The following is a 24,611-nucleotide window of genomic DNA, read 5'->3' as shown; positions in this document are numbered from 1 at the left end:
TCAAGGGTGCTTCGTTTCATGCCTTTTTTGTTCTCGAGACAAAGGGCTCATAGGTCAAAGGTCAGGAAGCTCTGGTGACGACCAGGTGGGCAACAATGCCCTAGTTTAGGAAACCAGGCCACGATTCACTCAGTCAAAGGTTACAGAGTCCGGAGGGAAGTTGATTACATCATCAAACGTAATCTCCTTTACAAGCCGTGGGTTTAATCTGGAACAATGTGTTATATTTTATTAGATCATATGTTTTAAATATAAAATACCTGAAAAGTATCATATAAAACCAAAAACGGTGACATTTCCATCTAAAATGTAGTGAATTAGAAGTATAAAGGAGCATATAATGGAAATACTTGTGTAAAGTATACATAGAGTACCTCAAAATGGTGTTAAAGTCCAGCGCTTTACGTTCCATCACTGCATAAATCACTTTAACTTCATAGAACAAAAGGTTCCTTCCCTCAGCTCTGCGTCTCACCCCGTCTCCCTCATCTTCCAGGCAGAGACAGCGGCCAACCGGATCTGCAAGGTGCTGGCTGTGAACCAAGAGAATGAGCAGCTGATGGAGGACTATGAGAAGCTGGCCAGTGATGTGAGCACCCCCGCCCCGATTGTTCCTATACTTGTCCTGCACCTACTCTGCCCTTCTATCTCCCCGTTCTCCTTTTTTAAGCCGCTCCCTCGCCTCCCAACCCCCCAAGGTCAGGGTCAGGGTCAGGGTCGGGTCCGGGAACAGGGTCGTTGGAGATAGAAAGGCAGCCAGGGAGACACAGTTGGTTTTGAAGCTGAAGCATAAAAGAAGAATCCTGCTCCCAGTTTTTCATACGACTGGTTTTTTTGCACATTTTATCTCACTTTTCTTTTTCAAAATAATTTTGAAAGCATTCCTTTTTAGACTGATTAAGTATATCTTTACCATAATTTAAGTGATTCATGAAGCAAGAATGCTAAATAGTTTTTTTAAATTTTAACTTTTGGTTAGACAAAATGAGACCGTTTAACAGATCAGGTTAGGTTTTAAGAATTTATTTTTAGAAGTTTCTTTTTTACATTGTATTGACCAAACAATCAATAAATTAAGAAAATAACCTTCATTTTTATTGGTTATGAAAACATATTTTAAATGGGATAAAACGTGCAAAAACACAGGTATGGCCCTTTTATTCAGATATAAAATGTGCTTAGTTACATTTTGTTGTGAGAAATGAACAACAAACCAATCGTCTCAACCTGTATTCTTTTCCCCTCGTTTCACACATGAATTACATCCACTGCGCGTCATATATTTCCCCTTTTCCTTTTTTTTCCCTGCACGTTTCTCCTTTGCATCTCCCATCTTCTTTCCCCGGAATGGCACTTGTTTCTTCTCCATCCCATTTCTCTTCATCTCACCCTTCAACACACAACCACACAAACACACACGCACACACACACACACACACACACCACCATCCACACCACAGCTGCTGGAGTGGATCCGTCGCACCATCCCCTGGCTGGAGAACCGCATGCCCGAGAACACCATGCAGGCCATGCAGCAGAAGCTGGAGGATTTCCGAGATTACCGCCGCCTCCACAAGCCGCCCAAAGTGCAGGAGAAGTGCCAGCTGGAGATCAACTTCAACACCCTGCAGACCAAGCTGAGGCTCAGCAACAGGCCCGCCTTCATGCCCTCGGAGGGGAAGATGGTCTCGGTAGGTCACAAGAAAACAAACACATGAGTTTCAGATCCGTGTGCACGACTGTGATGGGCTTCGGTGGCCAAAGAGTTACCTCAGCTTCCATGAATCATGGAGGACATTTCATCCCATTTTTAAACCCGTGTCTCGCTTGGTTGCTTTTAAATGTCCGTCTACAGTGCAGCCCAAATATAACCTGGAGTATCACGACCCTCATAGATGAATCTAGAGATGTTGTGGCCTCCAAAAACTCTTTAAATTACTTTACTCACACATGCATACGCCGCAGTTCTATTTTACGCTCTACGTAGCGTAACTTAAGCTTAACATTAGTGATCGCGTGACGTATTGATGTGTACCGCATAAACTTGTCCAATTTAAAAAGTAATGGGAGAACCAACAGGAAGTTTCCACTCATACGTTTTTGTTTCTCCTTGGCCTCGTGCAGGACATTAACAATGGGTGGGGGAATCTAGAGGGAGCAGAGAAAGGCTACGAAGAGTGGCTCCTCAATGAGATTCGCAGGCTGGAAAGACTCGACCACCTGGCGGAGAAATTCCGTCAGAAAGCGGCCATCCACGAAGCTTGGACTGAAGGTACAGAAAGGAGAACTCCTCGCTGTCTGGATATGAAGATCCAGCTCCATGTGTGTTCGCCTTGTGTGCCTCAAGCTGGCTGCTAGAAGCCACACATTGTTGATGGGAATGAGATCATATTAGCTTTAGCTTTTCTACGTCTCCCCCCCCCCCCCCCCCCCCCCCCTTTTGCAGGAAAGGAGAAAATGCTGCAAAAGCACGACTTCGAGACGGCCTCTCTGTCGGAGATCAAGGCCCTGCTGAAGAAACACGAGGCCTTCGAGAGCGACCTGGCTGCCCATCAGGACCGAGTGGAGCAGATCGCTGCCATCGCTCAGGAGTTAAAGTAAGACGTGATGAACAGGAGCCAGCGTTGATGGGGGGGGGGGGGGAAAGGCGGGATTACGCTGCCGCCGTCTTCAGTTGATGAACACAAGATGAAGTCGAGTGGGTTGGGTTGAGTTCTGGACTTCCATTATTGATAGATTGTGGTTTGTCGTGATCTCGAATGGTTTTCAGTCATTGGTTAACTTCAGAATTTTCCTCGTGAACCTCAGAAGTCACTCAAGAAATCTAAGTCATCTAAGAAAGACGACGGCAGAAAACCACCAAAGCTCAAGTAGACGATGTAAATGGAAACTGTGGCGATGATGATGATGATGAATCTTTTGTGTCCCCCGCCCGTTTGTGCTCCAGTGAGCTCGACTACTACGACTCCCCCAGTGTGAACGCTCGCTGCCAGCGGATCTGTGACCAGTGGGACGCACTGGGAGCTCTGACCCAGAAACGCAGCGAGGCTTTGCAGGTGAGACCAGTTTAGAAAGAATTAAAAGATAAACGAGCTTCTGAGTTTCTAAAATCACTTTATCTCTGTTTTTAAGTTTCTTCTTTCCTTCTTGATACTGGTTGGAGCAGAAATGATAACACAGTTACAGATGAAAGTGTTCCCCCCTCACAGTGAGAGGCTGCGAGGAGATTTGATTTTCAGGATTCCCTTTTGCCTTGAAAATGTGAGATTTTAGCATTTCTTTGGTTGAAAATGCAGTGTGACGCTAAATCCCTCCGTTTACGGCCCTCTGGAAGATCACGAATAAAAAGGGATTTCACCCAGCAACACTTTGAAGGTCCTTTTTTCTATTTAATTTTTTTTAAAGCCTGTGAATTTGTGTGGTCAGCTTGTGTTTTTATGCCCAACAGAGAACCGAGAAGCTGCTGGAAACCATCGACCAGCTGTACCTCGAGTTTGCCAAAAGAGCGGCTCCGTTCAACAACTGGATGGAGGGCGCCATGGAGGACCTGCAGGATACCTTTATCGTCCACACCATCGAGGAAATCCAGGTGAGAACAGAAAGGACTCTCTATTTATATCGCTTCATCCCTCTTTGGACAGAGCCGGCCAGCTGTTTCTCCAATATGAAATATAAGAGGGATGTCGATCTTTGCATTTAACTCTCAACAAGAAATTGAATAAATGTATTTCCCAAAATGTCAAACTTTGGTTTCAGTCCAATGTAAAGCTGGGAAACATGGGAAAGACAGAGATTACAAACTTGTATGTAGTTGTTACATACATATATATTACAATTATGATGCCAAGGGAAAGTACTGTAGCTTTACAGGATTAAATACAGTGTAGAAATGTAAATGTAGACTATTGTCACACACGTGTAAATGCATCATTTATAAGACGTGGAACAACAAAGAAAAGGTTCAGTAAATGTTTGAATAGCAACAAACTGAGCAACCAAATAATACATGAGCTTTGACTTCTCTTATAATAGCTATGAATATTATCTGGGCACAATATCCATACTGTATTATATATATTGTTTGTGGTGTATGTTATTATGCAGAGATGTGACCACTGTGGGAAACCATACAGTTGTCCTTGTGATTGTTAACTCACTGGCACCGGATGTTTCAATAAGAGCAGAAACCAGACTCCCCCTGCCTCGTGTTCTCGTTGTTTTCATAAAGCAAGCGTATCCTTTTTATTGTTGTTTTGGTGGTTTAGATTTTGATTTCCTGTGTTTGTGCGTTTGTGCCTCAGGGGTTAAGCACAGCCCACGAACAGTTCAAAGCCACGCTGCCAGATGCCGACAAAGAGCGCCAGGCCATCCTGGGCATCCACAATGAGATCGCCAAGATTGTGCAAACTTATCACGTGAATATGGCCGGCACCAACCCCTACACCACCATCAACCCACAGGAGGTTAACGCCAAATGGGACAAGGTAATTCAAATCAAGCAAGAAAATACACACTTCCAGATGGTTTTTAATCTTCATTTATCCAAGGAAGATCTTTTTTGTGAGGGGGCTTAAAGAGCTAAACACAGTGTTTTAAACAGGGGTGAATACAGGTATATACGGGAAAGATAATGTGTTTTTATTATTATATCAAAACATTTATAAACATGTCCCAAATAGTGGGAACATAAAAACGAGCTGGATATGTCCCCTTTAATGTTTGTCGGAAAATGTGATCTTTTTCCCCCCATCTATTGTTATAGGAAGCTGTCTCTGTCGGTTCTAGTTAGTTATTAAATGAGCCTGGCCGCTACAATCAAAGCCCAAACTCTGCTTTATTAACTGCACAAGAGTTTGAGCAAGAACCTGTTTTAACAAAAAGCTGAAATACTGTGGAGAGAATTGAAGTGAAGGCGTCATCCTAGTTTCAGGCTGCCCCTCTTCATTAGAATCGCATTAATAACACATTTGGTTGTTTTTATGGCTCTCCTGCCTGCTGTAGGTCCGGCAGCTGGTGCCTCAGCGCGACCAGGCTCTGATCGAGGAACACGCCCGGCAGCAGAACAACGAGCGCCTGCGCCGACAGTTTGCCAACCAGGCCAATGTCATCGGGCCCTGGATCCAGACCAAGATGGAGGTCAGTGTGAGCAGGTTCAGAGTTCACAGTGAGGCCGGCCACAGTGCTGCACGCGTGTAATTTAGTTAGTCTTTAGGCGCATTTTTGTGCTGACTTTAGTCTTGAGTTTACAATAAAAAGCGGTCAAACGTAAGATAAATCTAAATGTTTATCTCATTAAAATATTATATTTCCGTGGGTGAAATTCTTTTAAACACGAGCGAAAACAAGGCAGTCTCAGACGTTGAACTGCTACATGCAACTTATAGCATGCAAGTACATTAGATATGATAAGAATGTGTCTGTATGACGGGTGTAGAGATGCATTACATTGCCAACTCATCGGTACCCGTCTCTTGCAGGAAATCGGCCGCATCTCAATGGAGATGCACGGCACCCTGGAGGACCAGCTGACACACCTCCGCCAGTACGAGAAGAGCATCGTCAACTACAAGCCAAAGATCGACCAGCTGGAGGGAGACCACCAGCTCATTCAGGAAGCTCTCATCTTTGACAACAAGCACACCAACTACACCATGGAGGTAAACACCCGGAGCCAAGCTTTACAGCTGTTTGACATGCGCATCTCACCCGGCTGGTTTTATGTTGGTGTCAAACGGCCACGAAGAGTCGACCCCCAGAAAAAAAACCTTTTGAAAGTTTAATACTGATGTTGCACTTTTCTCTCCAGTCTCCAGTGCACATTATTAACTTCTTGGCTCATCAGCCAAGTGCTGGGAAACTATAAACCCCTGCTTGTCTGCCAAGAATTACTTTTACCGGCCAATAATTCATATGAAGCTTGTTATTGAAATTCTGCACACCAACTGACCCATATGCAGATCTATTATGTAGGTGTGTGTGTGTCTAGAATCAGCCTCTGTGCAGAGTGTTGGGTAACAAGAGCAGATTTAAAGTGTAAATGACAGATTTGTTATTGTATTTATGCAAATGACTTTTTGTCTGCCTCTCTTTTCATGCTGGCCGTGTGCACCCTTTCTGATGCGGTTTAACCTGTCCTTAAACACAATGAAAATATACTTCATATAAAGAGATCTTTTTTTATCAAATGATCTGATGTTTCCAAGTACATCCTTGTAACTGTACCAGGAATATTATTACAAATTATTATTATTATTATAAAAAATATTGTTTCTAGTTAATTGACACTAAATATGAATGATATTCTTTAAAAGGAAAAATTAAACTTAAAAAACGTTGCCTGGATAAAAAAAAACGAATAAAAACAAAATAGAAATTATTCTAAATTCATCTATTTTCTTTGTTTTTTAGCTAACATATTTCGCTATTTGTTATGTATGTATATGTAGCTGTAAAGTTAATGTAAATATATCAAACCTAAGCCTGTCGGAAAAACTGAAACTAGCAAACGCACAAAAAAATGAAATTGAAAGGTCAAAACGGGCAAGAAATTCACAACTATTATGATCTTGATAAGAACCCCCGAGAATACAAGCAGCCCTGGTTGTGAATCACTGGTTTAGATGATACTTATTCATGCTATGCTTGCTATGAAATGTTGGTTCACAGTCAAAGTGCACAGTGGTGGCACTTAAAATGTCTTGTGTATTTTTTCTGATGCAGTAACATTGCAGTCATCTGATCCTCCATGCAGGTTAAAACAGACGTTTTAATTCCCAATCTCTGCGTGACCCGAGGTTAGATCCCGGCTAAAACCAACGCCTCCGAGACTCTCGTACTAAGCGTCTCTTGCGCCGCTCTCTCTCTCTCTCCTCCTCCAGCACATCCGCGTGGGCTGGGAGCAGCTACTCACCACCATCGCCCGCACCATCAACGAAATCGAGAACCAGGTGTTGACGCGAGACGCCAAGGGCATCACCCAGGAACAGCTGAACGAGTACCGGGCCTCCTTCAACCACTTCGACCGGGTCAGTACTCGGTCCTGAGTCACGGGGCACACACGAAGCAGCAGGCGGGGAGAGGTGCTGCAGGTCCCCCACGCTCGGCTGGAAACATGCAACGCACACACACACACACACACACACACACGCGCGCTGTCGAGTGAGAAAACAGAAAATAAAAAATAAAAGGTTTAGTGTGAGGAAAAAGAATAGTTGGACATTTGGGGAATTATTTACGTTCTTGCTGGGAGTTGGATGAGCAGATCGATAGCATTCTCATATCTGTCTGTTTACATTCAACCTTAAATGTAAACAGACAGATATGAGTATTACATGTAAGGTTAAAGCTAGCGGGTCGTTAGTTTAGCATCATTTTAAAACAAGGGTAGTCTGGCTCTTTCCAAAGGAATTAAAGTCCACCTATCAGCACCTCTAAAACTCAATAATTAACACGTTGTTTGTTTAGTCCTGCAAAATGTCCATGTTACAAATTTCCATGTGACGGGAGCAGCGACTTCCTGGAGTCTTCTGATTTACCAGTGAGCTTTGTGAGTGCTAAGCTAAGCTACCTTCCATCCACCTTCATTATTAGCATAAAGACTCGAGAGTGGCGTCAATCTTCTCATCTAACTCTCAGCAAGTGAGTGTAATTCCCAAAATGTTGAACTTAAACGAGTTTGTCTTCTATATATTTAGACCGCATCAACAAAGCAGAGACGTTAAGGTGAGAATACGTCATTTCTGGGTTTGTCGCGTCGTGCTGCCCGACAGTCCTTCAACGACCCTTCAGAAACCATTGAGTGTACAGAGTGTGTGTGTGTGTGCGTGTGTGTGTGTGTGATGCATCAGGCTGTGTATTGGACTTACCGCTTGGTCAAAAAGGGACTTTACAGTTCGGTGACACAGCATTTATCTTGAAAAGCTCGTCCGCTTTCAGGCAGATCAAGGAAGGAGGCAGCCAGAGTCTGCCTCATGCACCAGAGGAAGTCTTTCTGTTGTGTAATACAAGACAGTTGGCATTAAATAAAGCAAATACAGAGCAGGACCAATATAAATGGAGCAATTGACCATTGAAGGTAGTTTCTATACAACCTGCTTCCCCCCCCTCCTCCAGAACATAGTGTTTACACTGGGGCTCACCGTGTCAGAAACAGCACCAATTATGGATGAGTTTTTATTCAGCGCCCCTCCTCCCCCTCCCTCTCCTGCTGACTCCACCATTACCTCATGCATTCTTCCAGAGCTGGCCTATTGTTAATCAATACCTGAGGTTGAGGATCGGAGCCTTCATTGGGATTAATGCATCCCTGTCTGAGGCTTTCAGCTTCACATTTGATGCTTGGTTGGTGTGAAGGGACGTCGAACCGCGGCACCAGATTGTGATGCATTGATTAGAAAAATCATCTATTTTTGATGGGAACATTTAGTCTGTACTATATTAGTTTATAGTCAGTGGCAGTGCTGAAACAATGAATCAATTTATCAGTTAGACCGTCAATTAGAAAATGTATACATTTTGAGTTTATCAAGCAAATGCGTCAAATATTTGCTCATTTTAACTTCTAGGATCAGATGTTTGTCAACTTGAATATCTCCGGGATTTGCACAAAACAAGTTATTTGAAGACGACTCCTGGGACTATTTTCTCACATTTTATAGACTAAACAATTAGTAGAATAATCAAGTAGATCCAGTAGATCAATTGATTAGGAACACATTAATCTTTGTATTTACATTTACGTGAAATGAGTATGGGGTGAAATGACTGAGATTGTACATGTTTTGCATTAATGCCGTACACAAGAAGTTAAAGGGGTGTGATGTTCAGTTCCATGGGCGGTATGAATAACCTCACCACAGTCTGCCTGCCACACTGCACATTAACTCCTCTGAATGCCGTCGCCCAGCATGGCAGCACTGCTGCCACCGTGTGTTAACCTGCCACATCCTAATGAATATGCACTGTGTTCTCTGTTTTCTATCATGCATGGCCCTTCACCCCCCCCCCCCCCACCCCCCTCACCTCATTTTACCCCTGCGTGCATGGTGCACTCCCTCCACCCTCCTCCCCTCCTATCCCAACACCACCTCATCTACCTCCCCCCCGCCCATCTACCCTCCTTCACACGCCGCTGTATGTGTTGCTGCATGGCCTGTGGCCCCCGACACCTCGCCTGGCACTGGCCCCCCACCCCACCACACCACAGGACCACTCGGGCACTCTGGGCGCAGAGGAGTTCAAGGCCTGCCTGATCAGCCTGGGCTTCGATATCGCCAACGATGCACAGGTACTTCATCGTAGCCACGACCCCGCTGTGAGAGGTTTAACTGGTTTCCTTCTCCTTTTTTTTCCCTTTTGTACCCCCCCCTCCCTTTCCCCCTCTTCTTCTTCTCCCTCTCTTCCCACCTTTACTGCTCATCCTTCCTGCCTAAATTTCCATTGTGATTTCCACACCTTGCATTTCCACGTTGTGGATTATTGCGTCTTTTTCCTCCTTAATTCTACTCTTTGTTCATTCTCTACTCTTCCAATCATTTCCCTCCACTGTCCCCGCCTCTCCACATCTTTCTCTTCCTCCTGGTTTCATTTGTCCATCGCTGACCTTGTAGAAGAGATCAGGAATCATGGACGCTGAAGACTTCAAAACCTGCCTTATCTCCGTTGGTTACAACCTGGTAAAGCCATGAGCGCTCTTCAAGTATGAACGTTTTGTTTGTTTGTGATTGATGAGAGCATTTGGAAACGGTAATGGATAGACAAAACCGTCATTGTCTTTTTTTTATGTTTTATATCTGATTTTAGATTTTGAAGGATTTTTTTTCTTCTTCCAGAGAGCTCCAAAATATATAGAATATATTACAGAATATATTATAAATCATGGATCATTTAAATGTATTTAAAACTCACTTGTGTAATATGTAAATGTGTTATACAGTGACTAAGTTAAGATCTCCCGAGTTATATATCTCTGTATGTAGAATGTAGGCCTTTGCCGTGTGTTTTTGTTGCCGTGGGGATCGGTAACTATGGCGACTGAGGGTCACAGTTCCTCTCTGTCGCCACCAGGGTGAGAACGAGTTCTCCCGCATCATGAGCATCGTGGATCCCAACCGGATGGGCATCGTCACCTTCCAGGGCTTCATCGACTTCATGTCCCGCGAGACGACCGACACGGACACTGCCGACCAAGTCACGGCCTCCTTCAAAGTCCTGGCGGGGGACAAGGTACAGCGGCATATATATATATATATATATATATATATATATATATATATATAGTATTACATTCAGTATGTGGCCAGAAACACGACTCTAAATGATCACGCTAATGTTGCACTGTGTCTTTTAGATGTGTAAATAGGCAACTGTTTGCTCACTAGTTTGTCATATCAACCGAAAAGCTGATGATAATAATAATAATAATAATAATGCATTCATTTAGTGCTTTTCATGATTCTCAAAGACACTTTACAAGCATAATATGTTCTGTTTCACCATCCTGTTTCCACTGTCTTCAAGTGTCCAAAACCACCAAAAAAGGAGCTCATTAGGCCAGAGAACACTTCAGCTCCCAAATTATTCATTGATATCCGACAAAAATGTATTTCCGAGCACAAGAGAAAAGACATGAGAACCCAACTCTATGTTCTTGATGTTCCACATGCAACAGATCTGGAGCAGCACGGGAATCCGGTTGCACTTGTTTCCTTGTTAGCGTGAAATATCGACGTCTCTCTGACTTGCTAGATGTTTGATTTTCTTCACTCATTTATTCCAGCACTACCATAAAATGAGCTGAAAGCTGCATTGAACTGCAGACGCACAACGCGGTGTCTTTTGAATTATGGGATGGACTGATGTCATGCAGCTGCTATTCTAACATTAAAGACATTTTAATTTTTAATTTCTCTCGTCCTCGACAGAACTACATTTTAGCCGACGAGCTTCTCCGGGAGCTGCCTCCAGACCAGGCGGAGTACTGCATGGCCCGCATGGCGCCCTACACCGGCCCCGACGCCGTGCCCGGAGCCCTCGACTACATGTCCTTCTCTACCGCTCTGTACGGAGAGAGCGACCTCTGAACTCTGTCAGTCGTCCTGACTCGGGACCACCCACCTGCTCTGATCACCGCAACATCCTCCGACTGCCCCTTCACCGAAACCCTGTCCTACTATGCTCATTTTTTGTATGTCTCTGGCCTTATCTTTTTGTCATTATCCTCTTTTTGTCATTATCCTCCTCCTCCTCCTCCTCCTCCTCACTGCTCCCTCCCACTCTGTCTCCGTTGTATTTGCTTCCCACGCAATGCAGCAGCTCTCCAGGTTTACAAAGAGGGAGAGAGAAAAAAAAAAATTGTTTGTTTTCCCGTTTTTATTTTCTTGTCGTCATTGTTTTACTTCATAAAATGAATAAAGTTAACATATTTTATTATACTGAAAAAAAAAAAAAAAAAAACGTATTTTTCTTCACCTGATTGAAAATAAGAGACAAAAATTGAAATAAAGAAAAAATTGCTATACTTTCTTTTCGTATTCTCTGTTTTCTACAGGGAGCGCTTGTGGTTTTAATGGATTTACTTTGACGACAATTTGAAAAGTAAATGCCCGTATCATAAAACTGTAGGCAGTCTGTATATATCCCTGGAGGAGTAAGAACAGAACCCTCACTCATTAAAATTATTATGGAGACAGAAATACATAAAGTTAGTTATTACCTGCATGAAGTGGACCTGAGGAAACTAGAACCCTGAAGAATAGTGTGTGTGTGTGTGTGTGAGGGGGGGGGGGGGGGGGGGGGGTTGTACCCAGTTTTAGTCCTTCTTATTCATCTTCTTCAGTTTATTAACTGTGGTTAACGGTCTCATAGAAAAAGTAGACTTTCACTTTGTGCCCCTCAAACGCATAATAGTAATGAGGTTACACAAAGCTAATTGCCACATTATGAGCCTGTGGTATGAGGCGGTTTCCTGCTTTGCTCCCTTCATCCAGCCTCGATTCCGCCTTTTTTTAAAGCAACTCGTGCACACACAGAGCTGCAAAGCTCTTCCCGGACCAATGAAGTGTAAACTTACAAGTCTACACAGGGAAGCCTGATGGAGGAGCCACTCAGTAAAATCAAGAAATGAGAGTTGTCCTGGACATGACTCAGGGACTCAGTGGACACAACATCACGTGCAACAATTTTTAATGATGATCACGGTGGGAACGATACAAAAAAAACAGTCTGAGCTCCCACCCCAACTGCTGACTACACAGAACAGGCCAGTCAACTCTTCCAAGTTTGTGTATGTGCCAAAGAAAGGCAAGAATGTGGAACTCATTAGTACACGACACAGGGATGGGAGAACATTTGGCCAGGAGCAACACCCATATTTTGATTATAATAAATTTTCTTTTCTTTTTTTTTACTACATTTTATAATAAAAAAAGAGTAGCACATACATTTATAAATGTGATCTAACACATATCTGTTAAAGGTGGATTTTTTCGAGAGACACCAGGAGAAGACCCAATTAACAAACCGTGTGAAAAGAAAACACCACGAGGAAAGGAGTTTCATCAATGATATATTCTGGTATTTTTAGTGATAAAAAACTGACACACACGCACACACACACACACGTACACACACATACGCACGCACACAAAGAGAGGAACCTTCGGACGCGTCTTCACAGCGCGACGGACCGTTTAGTGCGCTGGACCCATACAGGAAGCGCGTCCCTGCTTTGACCTGCTCGTCTCTCAAATGGACTTGTAGCCGGAGAGAAAAGTCATGTTTAACTTAAAGGCGTTGCAGAAAAATAAAACACTGAGATATGGAGTCCCTATGCTTGTAAGTACCTTCTGTTTTTACGTCATAACAAGTTTACTGGCGTTGTATTCGCTTGCTAGCTCACAATTTAGCGCGTATGTGAGCAGGTGTGTAATAACAGTTAGCTACACAACGCTGCTGTCAAACGGCCACGCGACTTGTTTGGTCTCTTTACTGTTGATATTAAAGTCGAAAAGATCCATGAAGTTAATTCTACTTCCTCGTTTCAAAGCACAATGTATCGCGAGCTAGCTTATGAACAGGCTATGCTAGCTCGTGTTGTTCCTCACCTCATCCAGCTTTTAGTATTGATAATATAAGTTGGATGTTGTTGTTTAATGGGAGTTTAAAAGTGTGTGCTGAAGGGTAAAATAGAGGTTATCCATGGCGCTGGAGAGACGTGTCACTGTACACTGATGAGCACCAGGATGTGTGTGTGTTGTGGCAACCTGTGCATGTGTAATACGCTTCAAGGCGATAGGAACTTATTCATACACTAAGTTTATTAAACACGTTCAATTAAAACGGTTTTCGGGGAAGTTGGCCATTTTGAGATTAGAAGGATTTTCTGTTTTTTGGCCCAACTTATTGTTAGGAAAAGGTTGGAGACCGTCAAGGTAAAGAAACCAAACACCAGATTTGTGAAACCTGTATTTGTGAAAGATAAGATAAGATATTACTTTATTCATCCCCAGGGGGAAACTTCGTGAAGCAGCAGCAAACATGTTTACAAATATACAATACAATAAAACAGCAGGGCATATTACATTTAAGAATTTAAATAATAAAGGAAATTAAAGTGTATACAGTGTGTCTAAAAGTATATAAAGTGAAAGCGGTGCAAGGTTTATTGATGTTCAATTTGAGGAGGATCTGACCAGAGGTGATTTATTATACAGTCTTATTGCAGTGGACCGGAATGTTCTCCTGTATATGCAATGTTCTCCTGTAGCAAGAATGTTCTCCTGTATCTGGAATGTTCTCCTGTAGCAAGAATGTTCTCCTGTATCTGTCCTTGTCTGTTGGAGGACGTGCTTCGCTGTCCCTGCAGTAGGTGGTGGAGAGGGTGGTCCAGGTTATCCAATATGGACAATAATAAGCATTACAATATAATATTTCACCGTTTTCTTCATCCTGACTATCCTACAAACCCAAACATGTACCGTGGTCAAAATCCACTCTGCTTAGACTTGTCATACCTTGACTGGATTAACCAAGAGGAGCTAAAAACTGTTTAAAACATAGTCTCAGATTTGTTATCTCAAGTAAAATAAAGGTTTCACACATCTGAAAGTTGGGTTTAAACAGCAGGAAGGCTTCATAGAAGATGTCTAGCGCCCTTGCTCAAACAGTCATCCATGCAATAAACCCCGACCTTCATAGATGAAATGTTCCGTTTTTAGATGGATATTTAGAAGGCTGTATAGTAAATTTGCTGCATATTCTGAGCTAAAGAATCTTGTTCTTTGATAAATAATGCTTGAATGACAATTTTGTTAAAAGTTATCATGTTTAACTGGGCTCTAGTGTTACTATGATGTCATGTCCACATTATTCAGAAGAAACTTAATTGAATTGAAGTGCTCTGCAATGTCCAAACATCAGTTACCAGAGAATTTGGGATTAAATGAACTCACCATATGCACTCAATGTTTTTTCAGTTGCTCGTAGTTGGAGGTTCCTTCGGCCTGCGAGAGTTTACACAAATCCGATATGATGCCCAGAGGATCAGAAAAAGGGTTTGTAGTAAATAAACTCTTACATTACACATATTCCATATATGGATATTTGTAGATTCAGTTTCTCCCAATTCCACCTTCACAAGAAACCAGTGGACAATCTCTTCAGTGGTCAAAAGACACCGTCTCTGCCCAGCCAGTGTGCAATGACTCCTCCCAGTGGTTAGACACACAATTGCACGTGAGGATTTCATCAAAAAGGAAAATGTAAAAATAGCACTCATGTATCTAGATGTTTGGGGGGACTGCTGGGATTTCAGAATGCTGTGTGGTTGATTTTGTCTTATTTATCATCAGAATTAGATGCATTTTCTATCCATCATTTAGCACACCGCAGGCACACTGCAGGCACACGCCACCGACAGGCTTTTCTAATGCATTTAGTGAGTCAATACAAGTGAGAAGGAGCTCTAATAATTCATTAAATGACAGACACAATTCATTTGAATGCCAGCAGACCATCCCTTTTATTAGACGGCATTGCAATGTGATGAGCTGGCTGCGAGGGGAAGTAGCTGCTTCGTGCCATTTTACTCTGACAAACGCCGATGCGCGTCATGTGGGTGGGAGCCAGATGGCAGGGGCATCCTTTCCTATTACTGTCCATGTGAGGCGGCACTAGACTGTGGCTGCTGACGGGAGGGGGAGTAGGAGGAGGGAGGGGGGGGGGGGGGGGGGGGGGGGTGCCCCTAGCAGCGAGCCTGTGCAGCTGCCCCCACAGGTTAAGGGGTTAAGTCACTGTATGATCCAATTAGTATTTTCTCTCCGACGGTCTAATTTAGCCGGGAGGAAGAGATGAACTTCAAGGCCTTTTATCTTCCCTGTCCAGGTTTCGATGCTCCCGGTTGGTTTTTGAGGTTCAGTCTTGTGGCAGTGGAAAAAATAAAGCTAATAACACCTCCACAGTAGGTATCGCACTAATAACCTGGGCTATTAATTTCCCCGTCTGAAGGCTGCAAAATATTCCATATATTATTTATTTGCTGTAGTATTGTAGGTCTAATTAAAAATCAATCATGGAATTATGAAACTCATCAGTCACCCGGGTAACTGCGGCATTAATGCTGTGAAATATTAGAACTCATTAAACGTAATGATACAGAATGGGACTCATTTCAGTCCTATTCTCGGGGAAAAAAATCTATTTGAATTGCAAAACCCAGATAGCACCATTGAATTCTCTCTCTCTCTCTCTCTCTCTCTCTCTCTCTCCCCCCCAAAACACACGTCATTTTGGCTTTTATTAAACTGCGAAAGGCTGCTTCAGTCGCAAGTTTCAACTGTACAAACCCCTTCAACTGTCAATTATTATTATTTTTGCTAATTATTCTTAAATGTTTAAATGTAGCTGCCCACCAATCGATCTCTCAAACAGAGAAGCACCTCAACATCTTTGATTTGTCAATGCGTGCCTTTCTATCAGAAAGCTCTGTATCATAACCTCTTTCTCTTCTCTCTCTCTCTCCCAGCTGGATCCTTCACTGGAGGCCAAAGTGAACATCGAGAAGCAGTCAGTCATCCTGGAGGAGCAGTACGAGGTAAGGAGACAGAGGGCCGGGCACCCTGAGGGAGAGTAGGTGAAGGAGTCTGGTGTGGTCTGCAGGAAAATGGAGCTGGAAAACAATATCTGATGAAAAAAAAAAGAAGAAAAGCAGTGAGAAGCCGTCCGTCACAGAGACACCCTATCGTTTAAATATACTGGGGGAACTGCACACGGCCTCTGCTGGAAGGCAGCTGGATGTTTGATGTTGGATTGCCGGCGTCAGAGAGTGGAGGTTGTTGTCTGACTCGGTTCTACTAATCCAACGTCGGAAAGATTAAGATATTCCCCGATCCGACGAGCTCCGACAAGCTGTTCTGAGGGAGCGCGCTGGCTGCTTAATTCTTACCTCCTTTCACCTGTGTGACCACACAGATGGTCCGAAGTCTCTACATCTGGACATTTCAAAGCACGTCTTGTGTTCATTCATGAGCACATGTTCGTGTTTTTAGAGTTGAGGGGGAAGCGGTGCGCGCGTGTGTGGGGGGGTTTACTCTTCGTCTGGACCCATATTTAATTATTATTATTATTAAACCTCATCTCCTGATGTTGTATTGCTGTCCTTTCTGCAGAAGATGAAGCAGGTGGACTTGGAGGAGTGGAAGAACATCCGCGGTCCCCGTCCCTGGGAGGACTCCAAGGAGTACCAGGAGCAGCAGCGCACCAGGCAGAACAAAAAGGACTGAGGACCGGGCTCGGCAGGGGATCGGACTGAGCACACGACCCCCCCCCCCAGCGGGCCGGAGAGGAGATTATTAATGGACGGAGTCTTGACCCGATAAGCGCTGCAGCTTCAGGGCCCGGAGGCGACTTGTGTGGTCTTGGGTTCCTCCCTTCTGGTTCTAACGCATTCAGAACTACAAGTGGTTTAGGACCCCACGCCACGTGAGCCCATCACCTTGAAATAAGTTCACGGACGCATTGATCTCGATTGGTTTGCACACTCAAGTGCAAAGTGGTCACCTGTCGCTCGGCTGTTCTCCACTCTGGTGAGTTTAAAACAGAAGCGACCAGTAGGGTGCACATCTGTGTGCCGCTGCACTTTACCTGATAAAGTATACAACATATATGTCTGTGTATGATGTTCATGTCTCAATAAATTATGTTTCCATTGATCCAAATTGTTACTTTTTACTTTTATTTAGATTCTGACAAAAGCTTGTAGTCTTTGTTTACAACAGTATTGCATTGATTTACCAGTTGAAAGTATAAAAGAATAAATAACCCAACAGTCCAGCCTTTCCTCAGGCTTTATAGGTCTCCACAGTAATCTGTTTCTCTGACAGTTATTATTTTGCAACGCGGTGGATTTATTACGTTTATAATGGAAATAGTATTACCTTTTTTTTTCTTTCTACAAAGCAAAGGAACATGATTTTCCTTGTAAGTAATGTTTGGGTGACTGACAGATAATGCATGTACTGCCTCGCCTCGTTCAGATTGCGCAATGGGACGTAATGAATATTCTTCAGGTGGAGAGCTCTGTATGAAAATGTCCTGGGATACATTTTCTGTAATCACTTTTTTTTGTTGTTGTTATGTTCATGATTTCTGAGTCACTGTAATACCCCCGGTGTTTCTCAGGCTGAATGTACGGGACACAAACGGCTCTTACGTGAGGATTAATTTATTTTCATGCGCAGGTTGTTCTGATGGAAATGTTCCTGCGTCGTCGTCGTCGTCGTGGTTGTTTTCAGAGTCTCCGGCTGAGCCGCCTCTAATCCACCAAACGGGGGAATCGAGTAATTTGTCCCAGAATCGGCGGATCAGATCTAACCTTTTGTCGTTCTGTGTGAGTAACGTGTGGTGTTTTGCTTCTATTTAGAGGAGTCACATGATGGTGCAGCTGTAATCTTAGAGATCAATCACTCACTTATTCTGGAAGCTGCATTCCAAATGACGTACTTTTTACTTTTAGTGAGTTCTGCAGCTGCAACTGGGACACCGCTTCCTCATAACATGGCACCTTGAACTTTGACCCTCCTACTCGTATATTTGCTTCTGCATCCTGGTACTTTGAATGTAGTTATTTTAAATCAAAACCGATATTTTCCTCAACGTAACGGCATAGTTTTTGTTGCCTCCACCTAACGTAGTTGCGCTCTTGTGCAGACGGAAGTTTATTTGATGAATATTGTATACATGTGACGAGCAGGAGAAACGCGTGTTTCTCGCTTTTGTAGGAAAACGCAACGACAAATGAGATCATGCTAAATGTTGCATGAGGATACGTTGGTATTGGGACATTAAATGTTGTTCCGGCATACTAAATATTGTGGTATTATGTGTATTGGAACGCACAGTGGGTTACATGATGGATCATCTGACCTGATCTTTGGAGGATGTGGCTTCTAATACCCAAACACTCGTCTGCTCTCATAGGGACTATTTCTTTGGTATAAAGTAGTTCCAAGGAAGACAGTCAACAAGGTGTATTTTTATTTTATTGTTTTTATTTTATTGTTTTATTTTGATGTGAACTGACCATTATCTCCATATTCTTTAGAGGAAATTGGTGTGTAAAATAAGCCTCTGTGGCTGCGCATTAAACTATAAACTAAGTAAACCACACCGCCTCACGGCTCCTCCACAGCCCGCTTCACATCCACCGTGTGAAGGAGATGATACGTTACAGCGCACTGCGGTTCTTTTATGGAGATGCAGCGCGGGTGTAGTCGTCAGAGGCCAAAATAGGTCAGTCCGGGATGTGGGGGGGGGGGACTTGCCATTGTAAGAGAGCTTTCGGGATGCTTTATGACCTGGAGGCCTAATTTGAGGACCAACCTCTTCACGCGCTGTTCAATTTTTTATTCGAAAAAAAAATGCAAGAAACCGGCATCAAATATTCATTGGACATAGCTAAGGAAAGAGGAAATCAAATTCAATATTTACTACGAAACGAGCGGGAGAACTAATGAGCTGCTACAAACAAGAGCCATGTATCTGGCTGAAACACTGAATGAATATAATATTCCCCTCGCATATTTCCAGGGGCCCCCTTCCAGCTCCTAAACCGGTCCGATTTTTCTCTTTTCTTTTTCGCGGCCCTGCGAGTTTCTTTTCTCTGCTGCCAGATCATCACAGCTCTGATGTGCAGACACTCGGCAGAAGAACCCGTCTTTTTGGCCGCCGATGAATGAGAAGTTCTTCCTCCCGAACACACACACACACACACACACACACACACACACACTCCAGATGAAGATTAATTACCACGGGTATTATCAGAGACATGATTATTATTCAGTTCCATGAGCAAAATACAAAATCTTTGATCCCGTGAATGGACGGAGGATCCCGCAGTGAATCCTCAAAAGCAGGTTGATTTATTTCTTCCTTTTTGTAATACAACAGGCTGATTTAATAGCACGGGAAGTTAGATTGTCCAAACATTTGTGGTTTTATCAACACTCTATGTAATTCCCACTCAACATAGTTGTTTTCATCTTTGTTAGACAACGATAGAGTCGCCATTAACATGTTGGCATCCCTGAACTTTTCTTTTTATCAACTGTTATTATCGTTCATCAGCGACCATCAAGTCCCACTATGAAACTGTGGAGCATGAACAGTGTGAGGCACAACATGCGTTAAGATCTTTACGAATGTGTGTCATTTCGCACTGTACGCCAATTAGTTGATTACCTTCAATGCCAAGTTTGATAATAGAGCCAATATGTCCAGTTTGATCATTTAAAATAACGTATTAATTGGAATAAACACTGATTATTTGCTCCACGGATGTGGTGATCGGCTGCTCTCTTCTGTTTAAATCATCTCTGCTTTTTCAAATCTGAGAGAAACAGAAGACGTCACATTGGATTGTGGGGAGTTGTGATGTGAAATGTTATATAACTATAATGATTAATTGGATGAAAAAAATATATATTTCATTTCTTTATTGCAGGTCTAATGTACATTAGGTGTGTATATATATATATGTTTATTATCAATCTTCTGTCCCAGATGAAGCTGTGGTCACTGAAGCTTTAACCTTCTCTCCATCTACTGACTCACTGACAGAGAGCGGCAGAATCAAACAACAACAAATAGACTTCTTCTGCATGGAGGGAGGTGAGTGGGGGAAATGGCCTCTGTGCTTTTCCTAGTCAGTCTCTCCCTCTCTCCCTCTCTTTTCATTTCATTTCTATAAATAGACAGACGCTTGGCAGCTGAGGGGTAGTCCACGCAGAACAAATGCACCCCGTGGCTGTTTCACTTCATTCCCCACATAATGAGCCGTACGGAACGCGCACAGATCGCCGCCGTCACTTCCACTCTCCCCGGGACCGAGGCAGGGGCCACACGTTGCCATGGAGACGAGGCTGCCCCCCCCCCCCCCGAGCGTGCACCGGTCGAGCTGACCCCTCCGCCTCGGTCTCTGTCTCACCCACGACTTCCCCTACTTCCTCTCTTTCCTAAGGCACGAGGGAGTCCAGTGTCCTGCACTCGTCTACTGTGTCTCTCTCATGTAATGGAGTCAGTGCGGGTATCCCTCTCTCGCGCATCTTCCTCGGCAAATGTATTCCGGACCAGTGAACCACTGAATGCTCAGCTCCGATGGCTGCAGCTGCAGAAGGGGTCGCTCTCCACAGAACGAGCGATGCTCTGTGTGCAAATACTGGTCTCTGTGGATCTCACTCCAGCTGGAGGCGCATGCAGAGTGAAAGCCTCGCACCTATCTGCATTGCACTCTGTGAATCTACGTAAGGGTTTTTTTTTTATTCAAGGAGGATTTATTAATGCAGGGTAGTCAAGATTATGGAGAGCACTCTTCTTCTCTGTGTGCGATTTATGTGTTGTTGTTTGGCCGGATGCTAAATAGCACGGTTCTGTCTGTGGGCGTGGAGTTGAGATCCCAACGAAGGCTGAAGATGCGTGTGGTCGGAAGTGGCGCCCTTGGCCTGGATCTGGCGTGGCGGCTGGCGGGATCCCGTCTCCAGATGGTCCGTCGTTGTTAATGCAGTGGCTCCTGGCACGTGTTTCGGCTTGTGGCCCTTCCTGTAAAAGGGAAGCGACTACTTGTGATTACGGGTTAGTGCCAGAGCTTGATTGGTCTTGCTCAGGCGGTTTGATTTTAAGGATGAGGTACACAATCTTCAATATTGCAAAAGAAGTCAGAAAAAACTAAACATAATTTTGTGTGACATAAGCGATGGCGTCACAGCCATGTAAGATGCAGCTATACGACTTTACACGTTCGTAGTCAAATGAAGGTCCAAAGGGTTGCCGGGTAGGAAATGGGGAAGGAGGCACTTTTACTCCTTTTGCCCGATGGTGTGATCCCGTTGGAAGATGGTGAGTTTGATTTGATTTTATTAGTCCAGGTTTTGAGATGTTGTCTTTTAAGACTCCGTTGCCACCCCAACACCAAAAAGAATCTCCTCCTGTAATGAAAAATACCATTAAATGCAATGCAGATTTTTCCAGAAACAACGTTTTAGTCGGCATTAGTTTTCGCCAAAGAAATTGTCCCAATGAAATCTGTGGACGGCGGTGTTGAGGGGATTATTCAGAGCACTGTTACACCCCAACTCACACATGTGAGACATGGCTTTGTGAACGGGTTGCAAACACAAAACTATTGCCCCAGAACAAGGGCACCTTCTGAAAAGACTTTTTTTTTTTTTTTTGCGTCTGACAATTTAAAATGTCAGCTCTGAAATGAAATTCCATTCACCTGCATCGCAACGTGGTGTTTTTGTTTCACTCCCTACACACTCCCTGCGTCGTATACAGTGAGTCCTCGAGGGGGTTTGGTTGGTGTCTGACCACCAAGCACACACCACCCTCTGAACACACACACACACACACACACACACACACACACGCTCACCGGTGACAGGAAGTGGCCCTCCAGCTTTGAGGTCTTCAGACCCTGATGTGAGGTGACGCTTTACCTTTCTCATTTCACAGCTTCACTGTTCATTACCGACCTTCATAAGCGGATGTCGCCCAGGGATGGTGTCAGTGTTAAGTCCCCCAATGAACCCCCTCCCTCCTCCCACCTCCCCCTTTCTCCTCCTCTCCCCTCTTTCTCTCACCGGCCCACTGTGTCTCCGCCTCGCTGTAACCGATCGAGAGAGGAACATGTAAGGAGGGTAAATACAGGACACGGAGGTGACGTCCGCCCCGCTCTCAGAGAATCAATGCACCCAGTCGGATTTCAGGGCTTCGGCCTCGTAAGCGCTGCTCCTCTCGGTGGGAAGCACGAGCAGGCCTGGCGCGTTGATTACGAGTATAATCCATTAATCATCACTGAACGCATGGAGGACTTTGATGAGAGAGGCAAGAGCAGGCATTGAATTCCAATCATGTGACGCACGCAGGCTGCAGGTACACTCAAAGAGCCCCGCGTGCACCAATCTGTCCTGGGTGTTTTTCCGCCTCCACCCTTTTTGCTGCAGATAAGAAAACTTCATTAAAACGTCCAGCCATATTCTCCATACTAATTACAGCGTCACATAGGCAGGGAGCGGAGGATGGTGGACCAGATTGGCCCGTCTCTTCCCTCCCCTTCCATTTTGGGAAAGCGTTTTTTTTTTTCTTTCATTTTTGACTTTAACAAGCATGGAAATCTGAACAAGCTAATAAGATTCTGTTCCACAGTGCCGGCCGGACTATGTAATTAAAATGGGATCCAATTGATTTTTCATTTTTTATTTCCTGCTTTGCATACGGGCTCCGTCCTTAAAGAGAAGGGACTCGGCATATACTGCATGACTGCTCCGAGTCTATACATTTTGTTTCTGGGTGGTTTTTATGATGATTCATTATTGATTCATCGCTAATTAGTTTAAACGACTTTTAAATATTTAAAATACAGTTTGGCTTGCCTTTTAGGACTTCCACAAAGCTTCAGGCTGCGGCCCTGTAATCGGAGGTGTTGGCAGTATCAACATCCTGCTTTGCTCTTGTCCGTGGGGCTCCGTGCGCCTCGTCAGCAGCGGTTACGGGTGATGCTGCTCCATCAGTGGAGCTCATTATCTGCTGGTCATTAATGCATCTAACTGGGGACGGGAGGCCGTTGGGTTGTGCAATGCAACTGCAAGAAGAGAGAGACGCTAGCTGGGTCCCAAATGTCATACTATTATTATTTTTTTTTTACTTTTAGGACGTGCTGCAGCTGCCCCTCCAAAGGTGGTATCTGTCAATGAGCAGCCATCAGGCATCCGTCTGTCTGCTCTCAGTCAATGTGATGCATCCTCTGATTGTGGGTCAGAATACAGGATGCAGTATTCTTCATCCTAGCATCCTGCTGTTTTTGTCATTCTGCATTTGACACTAAATACTCTACTAATACACAACATATATTTCTGGCTTACTAAATATTATGGTAGTATTGGAATGCGCCGAGAGAAAGACCGGCGGTGAAGTGTGTTCAGTGACTCGTTTGCTTACGGCTAGCTTAGCTTAGCTTAGCTTAGCGCAATGACAGGAAGAAAGCCTTTGTCTGAAATATAATATATTTGTATTAATTCAACAATGAATCATATATCTATGCTATTCAAACTGCTGTGGTCACAACACAACACCAACGGAAAGTGTTACACGCTAAACGAAACAAGATAAAACATGTGACTTAATGTGTTTTAGGCGCTTGGACAGAGACATGCTAGCTGCTACCCCACGTTTTCAGTATTTATTCAAGTGTATAATCACATGAGAATAAGAACCCTTGTGTTTCCATTAGCTCAATGAGCCGTTTAGATCTACAGGCGGCGTTGGTCCCCTTCGGGACGCATGCCGCCATGTTTCTACAGCAGCTCATCCTACACGGGAGAAGTTTCAGTGGGGTGCAATGTGCAACCTCACCGCTAGGTGCCGCCAAACCCTACACACTGCATCCTTTGAAGGGCCTTTTTTTTTTTTTTTAAATGAAGAATTGCCACACTCAGCCCCTCTACTAGTCATCTTCACGTGTCACATTCCTCGTGCTTAAAAGAGAGCTAACCTGTTAAAGTCCAACTCTGTGGATTGATACTCGTGTCACTTACCTTGATATTATATTAGTTATATTATTATATTGTAGAATATGTCATAGGTTCTTATATGCAGCACTCATACATTAGCTATATTTTTGCATTCCTGAGCTTGTGACTTTACAGGTTGTGTGTGTGTGTACACATCCATATTTAAATTGAATACAATATTCAAGCTGCAAACATGTAATTATAAAGCCATTTGTTCCTCATCTATTGTGTGTATGTGTGGCTTGTGGCCAGAACAAATGTCAGTCAGTGACTCAGTGATCCTCTTCCCCGCTGTCACTAAATGTGTTGTCTTATATTAGCAGCACGTGACCAAAAGGGCAGACTCACTAGAGATGAATAATTAGCTGATACTCTTAACAATTAGCAGCTCCTGCTGACTCCTCCTTACTTCTCCCTCCTGTTGCGAGCCCGTGTCACGGTGCACCGGGGCCCTGGATGATATTCGTGCTTTGTCGGCGCAGGTTTCATCTCTCAGCCGGTGGTGACGTATAGATGCGCGCCTTGTCGGTGTTACTTTTAAAGATG

General features: G+C 43.9%; 2 protein-coding genes across 6 annotated transcripts in view; both read left to right on the top strand.

The window, feature by feature from the left end:
* actn1 (actinin, alpha 1) overlaps positions 1–11,496 on the top strand; it is a 45,076-nt gene extending 33,580 nt beyond the window's left edge. The window contains exons 9-22 of one of the 4 annotated variants that reach the window (XM_034525368.1): positions 497–589; positions 1,461–1,691; positions 2,125–2,272; positions 2,447–2,597; positions 2,948–3,056; positions 3,449–3,589; positions 4,302–4,484; positions 5,002–5,136; positions 5,478–5,657; positions 6,879–7,025; positions 9,206–9,286; positions 9,609–9,674; positions 10,066–10,224; positions 10,923–11,480. In XM_034525368.1, coding sequence (XP_034381259.1) covers positions 497–589; positions 1,461–1,691; positions 2,125–2,272; positions 2,447–2,597; positions 2,948–3,056; positions 3,449–3,589; positions 4,302–4,484; positions 5,002–5,136; positions 5,478–5,657; positions 6,879–7,025; positions 9,206–9,286; positions 9,609–9,674; positions 10,066–10,224; positions 10,923–11,081 — 1,983 coding nt within the window. In that variant the 3' untranslated portion in view covers positions 11,082–11,480. Of the gene's footprint in view, positions 1–496; positions 590–1,460; positions 1,692–2,124; positions 2,273–2,446; positions 2,598–2,947; positions 3,057–3,448; positions 3,590–4,301; positions 4,485–5,001; positions 5,137–5,477; positions 5,658–6,878; positions 7,026–9,205; positions 9,287–9,608; positions 9,675–10,065; positions 10,225–10,922 lie in introns of all 4 variants that reach the window. The other 3 variants (XM_034525365.1, XM_034525369.1, XM_034525366.1) reach the window with 3 other exon arrangements.
* Positions 11,497–12,666: 1,170 nt separating this feature from the next.
* LOC117725299 (cytochrome c oxidase assembly protein COX16 homolog, mitochondrial) lies at positions 12,667–17,207 on the top strand. Of its 2 annotated transcripts, XM_034525395.1 has the most exons (4): positions 12,677–12,834; positions 14,475–14,552; positions 16,022–16,090; positions 16,665–17,207. In XM_034525395.1, exons 1-4 carry the CDS (start codon positions 12,775–12,777, stop codon positions 16,776–16,778), a joined length of 321 nt encoding a protein of 106 aa, XP_034381286.1. In that variant the 5' UTR covers positions 12,677–12,774; the 3' UTR covers positions 16,779–17,207. The 2 variants fall into 2 exon arrangements, with proteins under 2 accessions (XP_034381287.1, XP_034381286.1); XM_034525396.1 differs by lacking the exon at positions 14,475–14,552 and having other exon boundaries at positions 12,667–12,834.
* The last annotated feature ends 7,404 nt before the right edge of the window (positions 17,208–24,611 follow it).

Source organism: Cyclopterus lumpus, chromosome 22, assembly GCF_009769545.1.
Source record: "Cyclopterus lumpus isolate fCycLum1 chromosome 22, fCycLum1.pri, whole genome shotgun sequence".
NCBI lineage: Eukaryota > Metazoa > Chordata > Actinopteri > Perciformes > Cyclopteridae > Cyclopterus > Cyclopterus lumpus.
Note: the sequence above shows the minus strand (reverse complement) of the source record. Positions and strands in the feature narration are given on the sequence as shown.

Excerpts from the sequence above, each read along its gene's own strand:
- LOC117725299 (XM_034525395.1), top strand. The coding sequence starts at position 12,775 with ATGTTTAACTTAAAGGCGTTGCAGAAAAATAAAACACTGAGATATGGA. Across the intron at positions 14,553-16,021 it reads CCCAGAGGATCAGAAAAAGG|CTGGATCCTTCACTGGAGGC; the intron begins GTTTGTAGTAAA and ends TCTCTCTCCCAG. Across the intron at positions 16,091-16,664 it reads TCCTGGAGGAGCAGTACGAG|AAGATGAAGCAGGTGGACTT; the intron begins GTAAGGAGACAG and ends TCCTTTCTGCAG.